Raw genomic sequence first — 13,905 nt, 5'->3', positions numbered from 1 at the left:
ATCCATGAAGTACATCACTTAGGACTTTATCCTATCTTGCTACCACACACTCTTGAAGCATGAATCGCCATAAATACTATGTCACACCATTACGAGCGCCCGTCCAAGTTGTAGCCGGGCACTCTAGGCTCATAAAAGGCATAATGCTATTAAGTACATCACTTAGGACTTTATCCTATCTTGCTACCACACACTCTTGAAGCATGAATCGCCATAAATACTATGTCACACCATTACGAGCGCCCGTCCAAGTTGTAGCTTTGGACACTATTGCTTTATATCTTGAATGTATGACCCTTTGGTGTATCTATCGTGACTCCTTGATGTAAGATAATGGCGGTAGCTCTTGTGAACCCTAGAATTGGGTTAACAATCGTGCACCATACTAGCTCCCTCTTAGGGTAGAGATGGGGTTTACCAACCGGATCCGCCGGCTCTCCAATGTTGGGTCATTTGCTGCATTAATGTAGCGGCTAGCTGCTTGACCTGTTGTTGTCTCTAGGGTGGACTCCTTGCTTTTTTCTTCAGATCTGGTGCTGGTGGTCTTGAATGAGGCTTCCGATGTACTCTCATGAAGTTCTTAGGAACACATTCCCTTGAAGGTGTCCTTGAAGTCCATAGCATTCCTACAGCATTGCTCGAAGGAGGTATGGGCCAAGGTATACAAAAGATTATGTAGGGGTACACCGCCTTTCATTAGAGAACTTGTCTCTGGAACTACAACGAGAGTGCAGATATTTGACCTTGTTGATGTAATCTCGGATGGTTTCACCATCCTTTTGTTTAACATTGTGTTAATAGCACTCCATCTGGCTCCTTGATAAGAATATCCAACCTTGAAGGCCTCTTTCAAGGCTTCGAAGGTGGCCTTATCTTCCGTTTTCAAAGACCTAAACCATTGGTTGGCTTTACGATCTAGAGTGAGACCAAAGGCACTCACCTTAACTTGGTTATCCACATGGCCGAAGGCTTCATAGATCTGGTTAAACATCTTTAAGGGCGGTATGGGGTCTCTAGTCCCATCGAACTTAGTGATTAGTTTTAAGATGTTAGCGGGTTTTTTTCGCTCTTGTTTGGGTCCTTATATTGGTTGAGCTAGTGCTAGGGTCGTGATGCGGGAAGCTACCCCCCTCCCTATTTCCATAGCTATCCTTAACATTTCAAGGGTTAGCCTGGAGCAGGTACTAGTTGGGAAACAATAGGTGGAGGAGCTAGGCCAGGCAGATAATAGACCATTGGGGGTCCCTATCTCATTGGAGGATTGGGCTGTGCCTCATGTGGCCCTATATGGCACCTTGGATATGCTCCTCGAGGTGGGTATTTTTGGTATATTGGTGCCCTAGGCTGATATGACAAGACCGAGTAGGCCCTTTCTCTTTGATACGATGTCTCGGGCCCTTGGAGAGCTGGTTCTAGCCTTGGGTTTAGTATTGGTCTTTGGGCTTGGTATGAATTGGCCACCCTTGAGGCGGGCATGACGCTCTAAACTGGTGGGGGATGAGTCTGGGTTTGATTACTCTCACTTTGCCCTATTTCCACTCTATGATCTAGAGGTGGTGTGGGCTCTCTTTCCTATTGATTTTCCATACCTCTCTCCCTGGGATGTGGCTCGACTGACTGTGTGTTTCCCAAGATAAAGTTTCGAAGCCTCGAAGCAAGGCTGCTTTGTGAATGGGTAGGGGAGGTAGGGTCTTGCTCCAAGACAGGTGGTTTGTCCATGCATTGAGCCTCTAGTTCTTCTATCTCTAGGTCAAGAGTAACTCGACCTATGTTGGGATGATCTTCACTCTCACTAGTGCTGTGAAAGACTAGCACCATTTGGCTCTAAGCTGTGTTGACTGATGTGTCTGAGCAAGGGAGCGTCAGGAGAGTTTAGATCATCAAAAAGAGGGTTATTTCGCACCAATTTTCCCGAGTGTAGGTGCATGAATGTGTGGAATTACAGTGCTGGATTCCCCTGTGAATAATCTTTTTTTTTGGAATGGTACGGTCGTATGCTTTCAAGATGGTACGGGTGTACGCTTTGTTGAGGACACGGGCATACGCTTCAGAAGGAATGGGCATGGCAGAGATGACATGGGCGTATGCTATAGGAAGGAAGACACAGACGTGGCTATAGGAAGGAACGGACATGCACTTATGAAAGATGAAGGAACGGGCGTACACTCCAAAGGTACGGGCTTGGCAAAGTTGCCACTAGCATATGTTTGCTATGATAGGGAAGAAGGAATGGGCATGGCAAAATAGAGGGAACGTGGCAAAGTTGTCATGGGCGTGGCTTCAGAGAAGGAATGAATGTGTGCTTCAGATAGTATAGGCGTACGTGTTTAGTTTTCAGAGGTTTTTAATCGTGCGGGTTCTGACAGCCACCTACAAATATTCCTTGATAGTGCAACTGTACCCCTTGTTTAATGCACTTTATGCTCAATTAATGCAATTTATTCCCTTTTAAATGCCCTCTACCAAATTGAATGGTGGAGATATCAAAAGATCTATTCAGGAGAAGGGAACAGGCATGACAAAGTTTCCACGGCCGTGGCACTGAGAATGGTACAGGCGTATGCTTCTCAGAAACTCTTCCAGAGAGAAAATTCCACCTACTCTCCTCCCTTAGATTTTTGCTAATTTAGGTGTTTCCCAAATGTTTTTTTAAGGTTTTTTTTTATGGGAGGCTAGAGCAGTCCCTAGCTACCTATTGATACCTAGAATGCATAAGGAAACATAATTAATTGAGATTAATTAGATGATTAAGCTATTTGTGCAAACTTAACAAATGCTGAATAAAAATTAGAAATTCAAGAGAAAATTCAAGCACCTACTCGAATCCTTCTACTTAGGATAGATATGTCTCTTTGCCTATAGGTCACCCCCATTTTATAGATATGTCTCTTTGCCTATAGGTCACCCCCATTTTATCCTTGTCTTCATTTTTCAACCTATACCTGTTTACTCAATTTATTCCTTAACTACTTACTCTTTGATTTTAGCTTTTAATTGCTTTTAACCCTCTTTGGCACTTTGGCTTCCACCAACAAATGTGGATGGTTGAGTTTAGCTTTTAATTTCTTTTAATCCTCTTTAAAACTTTGGCTTCCACCAACAAATGTGGATGGTTGAGTTAGTAGCAGGGAGGTAGTAAGGTCTGGTGTATTTCTTGGGATCTAGGCAGGAGGCAGTCCTCTAAGTGGCTTATTCCTAATAGCAATACTAGGTTTCGTGCATTCCTTCCAAACAACTAGGTATACTTTCTGCTAGACCTAGGCATCATACTATCACTCTTGTCCTAGAACAAGACTATGTGAAAAAGGGTATAGTTTAGGTCCAAGCTCACTAGTCATAGCAATACACTGGGAAGTGATTGTTGCTGATCAATGAGGTTGACTATGTGAGATAAAAGGGTTCAAACATTTAAATCTGGAGACACAAAAGTACACTACATGCATTTATTTTATGTGGAAAGTAGTGTGCCCACAGGAGACCCACACATGCAAGAACAATAAAACGACATCATGTATGAATATGACAAGATGGATGAAAGTATAAATAATTCTTATTTTCATTAAGGAGATTTATTGACAGTTTATGGTTTCATGAATTGTAGAGAACACAATTACCAAAAGGTTACAATATTTTCAAAATGCCAAAAGGTCCAAAAGTTCCAGAATGCAAAAGTCCAAAAGTGCCAAAAGTCATTGGCAACTCCTTTTTTTAGTTCCCCAAAAATGTTTCCACCTACTACATGCTATTGCCTATATAATTAATGATTGTTTCTTCTATTTTATTAACTTGCTAACCTACCCTATCCTATTCCACTAATGGCTTTTCCTACTCTACTTTACTACTTGAACCCATCATCTGATTGATGTTTATAAGCTGCTTGCTTTGCCTGCTTGCACTAGTCCTTCTACTTGTGCTTTACCTGGTTGCACTAGTCCTTCTACTTGTGCTTTACCTGGTTGTGCTAGTCCTTTTGATTTGCTCCTTCTTTTACTGTTTTGCTCTAGCTTATGTTGCTTTTGTGGGCCGAAAATTGTGCAAGTTCTTCCACAATCCTTAAAAACATGGCTTAGTACATTACAAGATACACTTCACGATGTACTACAATAATCCAATTAGGTGATAGAGCACGGCATAACAACTTGTCATAGTAGTAGAAGTAGCATAGGAAAAAATCACTAGTGGTATAGGCTAGATTAGGTCATTAGGTTAGAAAAGTATAAGTTCTAGTCATATTTTATACGAAGGCCTAGGTAGCAACATGTCATAGGTAAAAAGCCTCTAGAAGTTGTGCCATGACAACAATAAAAAGGAGTCAAGGGACTTTTTTTCTTTTGGCTTTTTGACTTTTGGGTCATTTTGGCAAATTGATGTGACTTTAATATACTCCGAATCTTAAACGGTAAACAATGAAAATGGTAATCATCCATAATTATTTTTTACCATTCTTGTGTGTGCATTGCTCTAATTATAATAAATGCTTGTATTATAACTGTGTGTGCATTGCTCTAATTATAATAAATGCTTGTATTATAACTGTGTGGGAAGACCCAACATTTTTTCCCATGCATCGTAAACCTAATTGTTAGTAAAATTGCTTCCTAGTAGTTAAAGCTGGCGATCTAAGATTTGACATGCTGCCCTTTTCACTCTGACTTATTCCTAGGGTGGGGGTGATTAGAAGGTGAGAAGTCTAGGAGTAGGAGGTGAAACCCATAGAGGTAGGAAATCCCAATATTGCTACCGATAGAAAGCAAGTAAGCAGGATGAGTACATTGCTTTTGAGAGGTGAGACAAACATTGCCCCCTTTCCTTACCCACCTGACTAACCATAAGAGGTAGTAGAGGGAAATCGTTAAAAGACACTTGAGAATAAATGCAATCACTAGACCAACCAACAAGAGGTAGTAGAAGGGAAATGGTTAAAAGAAACTTGAGAACAAATGCAATTGGACCAACCACAAGAGGTAATGAAAGGGAAATGGTTTAAAAAGAACCCTTTCATACCCATCGGCCAACCACAAGAGATAGAAGAAGAAAGCAATCAACACCAAAAACAAATTGCCAAAAGAGGAAGTAAAGACGAAATTGCAAGGGAAAGCAATAGACAAACTTGAGCTAGCAAAAGAGGAAGTAAAGACGAAATTGCAAGGGAAAGCAATAGACAAACTTGAGCTAGCAAGTGAAGTGGTAGAGGACCTAAAAATATCAATGTATAAGTGAGAAAAAAAATACTAAAGACATAAAATCTATCATAATAAAAGGTAGGATAATTATCAAAAGAAGAAAGAACCAAAGAAAAACTACAAAAGGTGGCAATAGCTACACTTCTAAGAACGGTAGAGGTAAACACAATCACTAAGGAAGGTGAAGGGAACAAGGACATATTCTCCAAGAAGGGAAGTTAATGAAAAAAAGCCATCAAAGATTACCAAATAAACCGAAGGAAGCATGGTCTTGATAAAACTAAAGATAGTAAGTAGTGGAGAAAACTATGCAATAGTAGGATTGAAAGTAACAAGGAGAAAGAGATTTTGAGGAATGTGGGATGACAAAGTGGATTTTAGGAATGTGAGAAAGATATTTTGAGGAATGTGGGAGGACACCCCAGACAAAGAGGAACAAAAAGATAGAGAACGTGCCCAAACAAGCAAGGCACATGTTGACACTTATGCTCGCATTGTAAGAGGATACACAATGCACAGTGTATACAAAAGTGTGAAGGAAACTTTGATAGCTGATCCAAAAAACTACTGAGATGGAGGTTGTATGCTAGTAGGAGAGGTAGGGAGCAAACTCATGGATAAACTATGTGGAGAAGCGACCGGTTGTTGTTTCTATATAGGCCTATATAGGTGGACATGAGCGCACGTAGGTCCACAGTCATAGTGGGTGATGTTGTATAAGATGAACTAAAAATTGCCATGCCTTTTTCCCCATGCTCATCTTGGGCGTTCACAATGTTAGGAGAAGGTCTCTAAGGCCCATTACACATTGCCATACCCCTGCCTGCCCATGCTGATGTGGTGGGGGTATCCACCGCCCATAATTCATGGGCAGGCAATCTCCCCCGCCCATAGGGTATGTGTAATGGGCCTAAGAGTAAAGTCTACCTCGAATATAATAACTACTGGCTTACAACCAAAGAACAAGTGAGCGATGGCGTCTTTCGCTGCAGTCAGGGCCGATGTGCTCGATCGAGAAGAACGAAAACGGTAAGATTTTTCTCTACAAATTTTCGTCGTTTTCTTCTCCATCTTTAGCAGATTCGTTACGCAGGCCTCTGAAGAAAAGTTTTAGGCGGCCCTTGAGGATTTTTACTTTCTTTGTGTATTTGATGAGTCCTTGGCAACATGATCATCAACAGATTGCAAACTGATCGCAGGCAGCCGACTTCTTCTCCAAAACCCATGTAGACCTTGATGCACGAGAAAGGTGTCACACAATCCCCGTGAGAGTAGTAGTCTGTAGGCATCCTTACCTTGTGAGATGATGGGGCCATTGCCAATGCCCGGAGTCATTTTTCTCACCTGGGCACTGGACATCAAAGCTAGATCATTTGATGTCGGGGGTGTCATCCCTACAACCCTTGCATTCTGGATTTGTCAAGTAGTAGATCCTTCAGAAGTAGTCCAATGTGCCCCCCCCCCCCCAAACCAACCCCTTTTTACCTGTTAGCATATATCATCTCCTGCGGGTGGCTATTTTGGTGTCTACGGGCGCCCTTCCCATGCTCAAGCACCCCCCTATTTTTATTGGGCCTTTGATGTGAGCTGCCCATCCTTTTTGGCTTTTATGCCTATTTTTCAGGTCGTGTAGGAGTCAGGAGGGAATCAGCCAGTTCATATGGAGAGTAATATATATGCTGGCCCTCCCCCCTCACTTTCATCATCGCTTTTGGTCATTTGGTGAGCACTTTCAGCCCTCTCCCTACAGAGATCACTCCTCGCCTAGGGGCTGGTTGTATCCATCTTTTTTTTGAGGATTAGTGCATCAACGTTTTGCTGTTTTCTCTTCTCACTTGGTGCTTCAACATTTTGTCATTCGTCTACATCTTTCCGATGCTCTCTGACATGGTATCATAGTAGAGGCGTCCAGACTTGGGATCACTGATTGGCGGCTGCTTGGTGCTGTTTTTTGCTGCGTTTTCACGCAAACTTGGTGGCTGCTTGCAGTGTTTCACCTCCGATTTCATCTCCGGAGAGGTAGATCTGCATTCTTTGCGTTTTTTTCTCCTCTCCACTCACTTTCTATCCCACCCACTCTCCCTACAAGTGCAGAGAACAGCTCTTGGGCTTTTTTGGTGTTTGCGTTTTTTAGAGGGGGTACATCATGGCACTCCTTCAACCTCGGGCAGTTCATATACCCACTCTTCCGACTTTTCCTTCAGATTCCAAGTTGGGCACAAACAATGACATCTGGAAAGTCATGGTGGAAGCATAATTTTTTCTTGTACTCGTACGAACCGGTTCGTACAGTTTGTATAATTTTGTACGGTAATGAAATGACCGTTGGCCGGCGCAGTTTTCGATTGTTTTTTTTTTGCCGTTTTGTGACCGTTTTTGCGCCCGTTTTGTGATTTTGTGGGTCTTGGATATAGCTCTCTTCTTTTTTTAAGTGCCCTCCCCCATGCTTCCCTCACATTCAACCTTGAGCAAGTACCCATGAAGCTCCATTCTTCATAGCTTGAGCCTTGAGCTTTGTTTCTTGAAGCTCTCTCTCTCTCTCTCTCTCTCTCTCTCTCTCTCTCTCTCAAGTCTCAACTATCAAGCCTCTCTCTCTCTCTCTCTCTCTCTCAAGCCTCTAGGCTCTCTCTCTTAAGTCTCTCTCTCTCAACTTCTCAAGCCTCTCTCTCTCTCTCTCTCTCTCTCTCTCTCTATTTGTCATGGCCCTGTGAAAATGGAACAGCACAAGTGTGGGCATGGTGGTTGCTGAGTCAAAATATTAAATGATTCACATTTGGGGTGCCCGGACAGAGATAATGATGTGTGGACATCTCCAGGTGTGAAGGGGGGAACTAGAACATTAATATTTTAATGTTTTATGTATGGTTGCCCCTAGGCCTTAGTGGCCCCTAGGGAACTTTAATTATTATTAAAGTTGGGGCCCTAGGACAAGTTTGGAGAGGGGGCAACTCCACTTTTGGAGTGCATGCCTCTCTCTCTTCACTCTCTCTCTTGCTTTTGGGAGGCGTGTGACAAACGTGTATGCTCAAGTGTGGAGAGGAGAAGGAAGCTAGTCGGCTGCTGCAGAGAAGTCAGGCTGCTGTGCAAAACAGGCCGTACAGTCCAGCCGTACAGCTCTGTACGGACAGGTGATACATCCACTGGTAGACAGTAGCTGAAGACAGGAGCAGGGTTGTTGCTGCAGGTTCTGCTGTTGGTACAGTTGTACGGACAGAGCAGGTACGGATAGCTGTACGGACAGAACAGGAGCCGGCGGCGTTGGACAGTACAGGTGCTGGCGGCGCTGGACAGACATGGAACAGGCGGCGCTGGATTGAGCAAGTACAGTCGGGTACAAAGGTTGTTTTCAGGCTGCGTAGGCAAGTACAGTGCCACGTGGACTGCTGATACAACCTGTATGGACAGGTACAGTTCTGATTTCCTGGTTTGTACAGACAAGTACAGCACTCCCAGTTGCAGGCAGAGCTTTTCCAGAGCTTGGTTGGTACGATAGTCAAGTGGTTGCAGGGGAAACAGTACAGACAGTCGTCAAGTGCAAACTGGTACGAACTGCTCCACAGGTGCAGAACCACGTGCTGACTTGGTAAGCTCTGAGCTTGTTCATCTGTCTTTCTTTCCATTGGCTTATGTCTGCTGCAGATTTGTGCTATCTGGCCCCTTGTGAGAGGAGGGGTATGGCAGATTGAAAAGGGTGGAAACAGAGATTGGGACAGTGAATGTATGTTTGAGCTAAGTTGTTGAATCATGTGCATGAGATATGCCAGATGTATGCTCAAGACTGTCCTGCTGAATGGTCTTGGCTGATCAGAGGGAGGCACAGAGTGTTGCTTTGAGACACAGATGTGTGTGTGTGAATGCTTTGTGCTAAGAGGTATTGTGGGCTGTCAGATTGGACATACAGGTGTATTCTCTTGGCTGATTTTGTTGTACTCAGCCTTTCATATTTTTGAAATTGAATAAAGAAATACCGCAAGGGGCGCCAAGCTTTGGGGCCAACAGGTGTCATTCTATTTTCAGATTTGGGGCACTCTAGCTCCAATCATATTTGTTTTCATATCTGGACTACAAGTGGAAGGGTGACTGCTAGTCTACCGCACTTTGGTTTCTACCAGAGGCCGGTTTCAAGGTTCCGTTGCCGGGACCAATCATCAACTTTCTTAAGGGGGTGAGCTCGTGGTTGCCTCGAGGAAAGCAATTGCTGAAAAATTCAGCAACATGTCTGATACAGAGGATGAGTACTTTTATCATGAAGAGGAAGAGCAAGAGACTTCTCCTGAGAGAAATGCATTTGAGGATATTTTTGCAGGAGAACAGGCTGCAGATGATGAGCATTATGAGGATGTAACACAGCCAGAAGATGTACTTGGTAAAGAGGATGATGATGCTCGGTTTAAAGATCGTTTGGTTGGTGTTATGGATGTGTTTATGCAGCTCACACAAAGTGAGAAGTTTGCTGAATTTATGAGATCCCGTACAGAGTCCGAAAAGAAGAAGAAGAAGGTGCGTTCTAAGAACTTTCCTCAAGGTCATAGTGGTGCCATCCCACAGGATCCATCTTTTGGCCAGTTTCCGAACATGCAGCATGCTTATGGTGCTAACTCTCAGAGTTCCTTCTTTGGACAGCCATCTATTCCTCAGCAGACTATGCATCCAGGTTATTTTGGTGGTGGCTCGGTGTTTCAATCTATGACTGGGGGTTATCCTCAGGGAGGCATGGGTATGCCAGGGCCTTTTGGAGCAAATTTTCAGCCTGGTATGCAGGGGAATATGTATGGTGGTATGCAGTCCGGTATGCAAGGAAATATGTTTGGGAGCATGCAACCTGGAATGCAAGCAAATATGTATGGTGGTATGCAGCCAGGTATGCATAATGGAATGTTTGGAAACATGGCTAGAATGTATGGCATTCCAGGTGTGGGAATGGGTAATGTTGACCCTATGATGGGCATGAATGTTGGGGGCAGCAATCTTGCGAAGCCGCTTCCATACGATAATCTAACGCCTATGGGAAAGGCGAAGGATTATAAGGAAGGGGGAGCTGCTGTGAAGTTTGATACATTCAGTGGAGCCAAAGATAAATTGAAAGCACTTACCTTTTTACAACAGTTTGATGCTGCTTTTTCTGGTGGGAATTACACAGAGTCCTCTAAGGTGAGGAAAGCTGCCACTTTTCTCAAGGGCAATGCTTTGCAGTGGTGGTCTACTCTTCTTTTGCAGGGCATAGCACCCACTACTTGGGTACAATTTAAACAGGTTTTCTCTTCCGTATGGCTCACATCTATATTTGAGGTGGATGTTATGACTGCATGGCACAAGTTGGATGCTTCAAAATGTGAAAATTTGGAAGATTATAACAAGAAGTTTTGGGAAGCTTTACTCCCAGTGACTTCTTACCGTGCAGTGCCTTTGTCTGAGGAGGTAGAGAAGTATTGTTGTGGGCTGCCCAAAGAGGTGCGAGATTATTGTATCAAGACTCGAGTAACGAACATGTCACAGATGATAGAGAATGCTATGACAGCTAATGCGTTACTCACTGGGGGATCATCTGGGTTTAAAGGAAGTAAGAACTCGAGTAAGAAAGCTGAAAAATCTGGGCATGCTTCTCGTGATACTAAAGGGTCTTCAGAGACAAGGTATAAGAAGTTGCCAATGCCCAAGAGAACTTCTGAGGAAAGACAGGCTTTGAGAGATGCTCGGAAATGTTTTTACTGTACTGAAGAGGGGCATGTCATTTAATTGTCCCAAGAGAAAGTCCCAAAAGGACTTTGACAATAAAGGAGAGCCCAAGTCAAAGAAACCAAAACCTTCTGCGGGGTTAGTTCCTGATCTTGTTGGGGAACAGCTAGGTGGTGAAGAGACAGAGTTGTGCAGGGCATGGGGCAAAGTGAGAGATCAGAATGCCTTGATATTCTTTGACACAGGTGCTAGAGCCAACTTCATTTCACCAGATTTGGCTGGCCGATTGGGGATCCGTGCAGAGGAGATGGGGCCGTTATATGAGGCTAACATGGCTTGTCCAGGGTATGGAGAACCCGTTACTCCTATCATTGGGAAGCTCAGGCTTCATTTGCAGGGTTATGTGGACAACGAAGAGTTTTTCATCGTGCCTCTGGATGGCTGTGATGTTTTGTTGGGTATGCCATGGTGCCACAGAGTACATGCGGTGGTGGACACATACAATAGGAGAATCACTCTGACTCATAGAGGGAAAGAACATGTTTTGGATGTAAAACTTAAAGGGGAATCTGTTCCTATTGTATCCGCTTCGGCAATTTCATTTGTAATGAAAAAGCATCTTTCCGCGTACTTGATTTATGTAAAGGATGCACAAGATGATGAGTCTAAGTCTAATTTGTCTATGTTAGATAAGGACAGGACTGATTTCTTATGTGGGTTCCAAGATTGTTTTTCCGAGTCATTGCCAGGAGAACTTCCTCCTGAGAGGCCAGAAGATCATGCCATTGATCTAATTCTTGGTAGTACTCCACCGAATAGACTGCCGTACCGTGTTAGTGCAGCCCAACAGGAAGAGATTATGAGTCAGGTGCAGGAGCTTTTGAATAAAGGGTTGATACAGCCTAGCTCATCACCCTTTTGCTCACCTGTACTCTTGGTGCAAAAGAAGGATGGTTCTTGGCGCATGTGTATTGATTACAGGGCGCTGAACAAGAACACCATCAAGAATCGATTCCCCATACCGAGGATCGATGACATTTTGGACCGCTTATAGGGCTCCACAGTCTTTAGTCGCATTGACTTGAAAAGCAAGTATCATCAGATACGTATTAGACCCGAGGATGTGCATAAGACAGCATTTCGAACCACGTTTGGGTTGTATGAGTTCTTGGTTATGCCCTTTGGTTTGACAAATGCACCTGCCACATTTAATAGAATGATGGACAGGATTTTCAGGCCTCAGAGAGCGTTTGTGGGCACATTCTTTGATGATATGATTGTGCATTCACAAACTGAGGAAGAGCATAGAAGGCATTTGGCCATTGTGTTTGCAGAACTCAGGAACCATAGGGCAGAACTCAGGAACCATAGGCTGGTTGTTAATGGCAAGAAGAGTGAGTTCTTTTTGCAAGAGATACATTTCTTGGGGCATATTGTATCTAAGCATGGAGTCCGTATGGATCCAGCAAAGGTGGAAGCAATTCTTAATTGGCCAGATTCGAGGACCGTGCATGATGTACGCAGCTTTCTAGGATTGTGTTCCTATTACAGGTGGTACATACGGTATTTTGCTGAAATTGCTTCGCCTCTTCATGCCTTGACAAAGAAGGCAACTCCGTTTAGATGGGCTGATTGGGAAATTACAGCATTCAAAAAGCTCAAAGAAAAGCTTACTTCGGATCCAGTATTGGTGTTACCGGACCTCCGAAAGGCTTTTGTTGTTCAGTGTGATGCATGCGGAAGTAGCATTGGTGCAGTGCTCATGCAAGAGGGACATGTGATAGCCTATGAGAGTAGAATATTGCAAGATGCCGAGAAGCATTTACAGGTTTATGAGAAAGAGATGTTGGCTGTAATTCACGCTCTTTCTACATGGAAACACTACTTGCTTGGGGCTGATTTCACTGTGCAGACAGATCATCAGACCTTGCGTTATTTCCTCACGCAAACTAAGCTTTCAGAGAAGCATATGCGTTGGGCAAACTTTTTGTCTATGTTTCACTTTCAGATCGTGCATGTGGAAGGCAAAAAGAATGTAGTGGCAGATGCTTTGTCACGCAAGTCACAGGTCTCTGCAGTTTCACTTGCTTATCATCATGAGCTTGATGAAATGAAAGAGCAGTATGCCTATGATGAGGACTTTGGCACGTTGTATGATCAGATGTCTGAGGGTCAGCGGCATGAGCACTATACTCTCAGAGATGGGTTTTTATTGATGCATGGCAGACTGTGTGTTACCAGGCCATTGCGACTCAAGGTTATGATTGAAAGTCATGCTCCATCGTATGCAGGTCATAGAGGTATTGACGCCACGGTAAAAGCAGTGGAGACTTTCTTTTATTGGCCAACCTTGAGAAGAGATGTTGATGCCTTTGTGAGGCAATGCATCGTATGTCAGAAGGTAAAGTTTGACCGTCAAAAGACACCAAGGTTACTACAGCCTCTACGTATTCCAGATAGACCTTGGGAGAGCATTGCCATGGATTTTACATTTGATCTTCCACGGAGACAAACGGGCAATGATGGCATTTGGACTATCATATGCAGGTTCAGTAAGCAGGCTCATTTCATTCCCGTGCGTAAAACGATCAAAGTGGATCATATGGTGAAGTTGTTCATGGCGAACATCTATCATTAGTGACCGTGATCCACGGATGACGAGTTTGTTCTTGAGAGGGTTGTTTAACAACATGGGTACAACTCTCAAGTTTTCATCGTCATTTCATCCACAAACAGATGGTCAGTCAGAAGAGGCTAACTCTACAGTGTTGGATCTTCTTAAGTGTTATGTGTCAGAGCACAAGCAACAATGGGAAAAGTATCTTCCTTTGGTGGAGTTTGCATATAACAACACTGTACATACCTCGACAGGCAAGGCACCTTTTGAGATTGTGGAAGGAGGAAAGAAGGTACCACCCATTTTGCATACAAAGGATAAGATCTTTGAGGCTGATCAGTATGTGGAGAGTATGGATGAAGCTTATCGGAGAGTTAAGTTGGCACTCCAGAAAACTCAGTAGAAGCAAAAGAAAGCCGCAGACCGTCA

General features: G+C 43.6%; 1 protein-coding gene across 2 annotated transcripts in view; it reads left to right on the top strand.

Moving 5' to 3' along the window:
• The first annotated feature begins 6,078 nt into the window (after positions 1-6,078).
• LOC147619213 (uncharacterized) overlaps positions 6,079-13,905 on the top strand; it is a 46,695-nt gene continuing 38,868 nt past the window's right edge. For both annotated transcript variants that reach the window (XR_015261819.1, XM_086772846.1), the window contains exon 1: positions 6,079-6,212. Coding sequence is in view for 1 of the 2 variants with exons in the window: in XM_086772846.1 (XP_086628972.1) it covers positions 6,157-6,212 (56 nt within the window). In the remaining variant the exon portion in view is untranslated. The remainder of the gene's footprint in view (positions 6,213-13,905) is intronic.

This window comes from Cibotium barometz, chromosome 33 (assembly GCF_041138505.1).
Source record: "Cibotium barometz isolate CiBa-2024 chromosome 33, ASM4113850v1, whole genome shotgun sequence".
Lineage (NCBI taxonomy): Eukaryota > Viridiplantae > Streptophyta > Polypodiopsida > Cyatheales > Cibotiaceae > Cibotium > Cibotium barometz.
The sequence above is the reverse complement of the archived record's forward strand: the minus strand, read 5'-3'. Positions and strand labels throughout refer to the sequence as shown.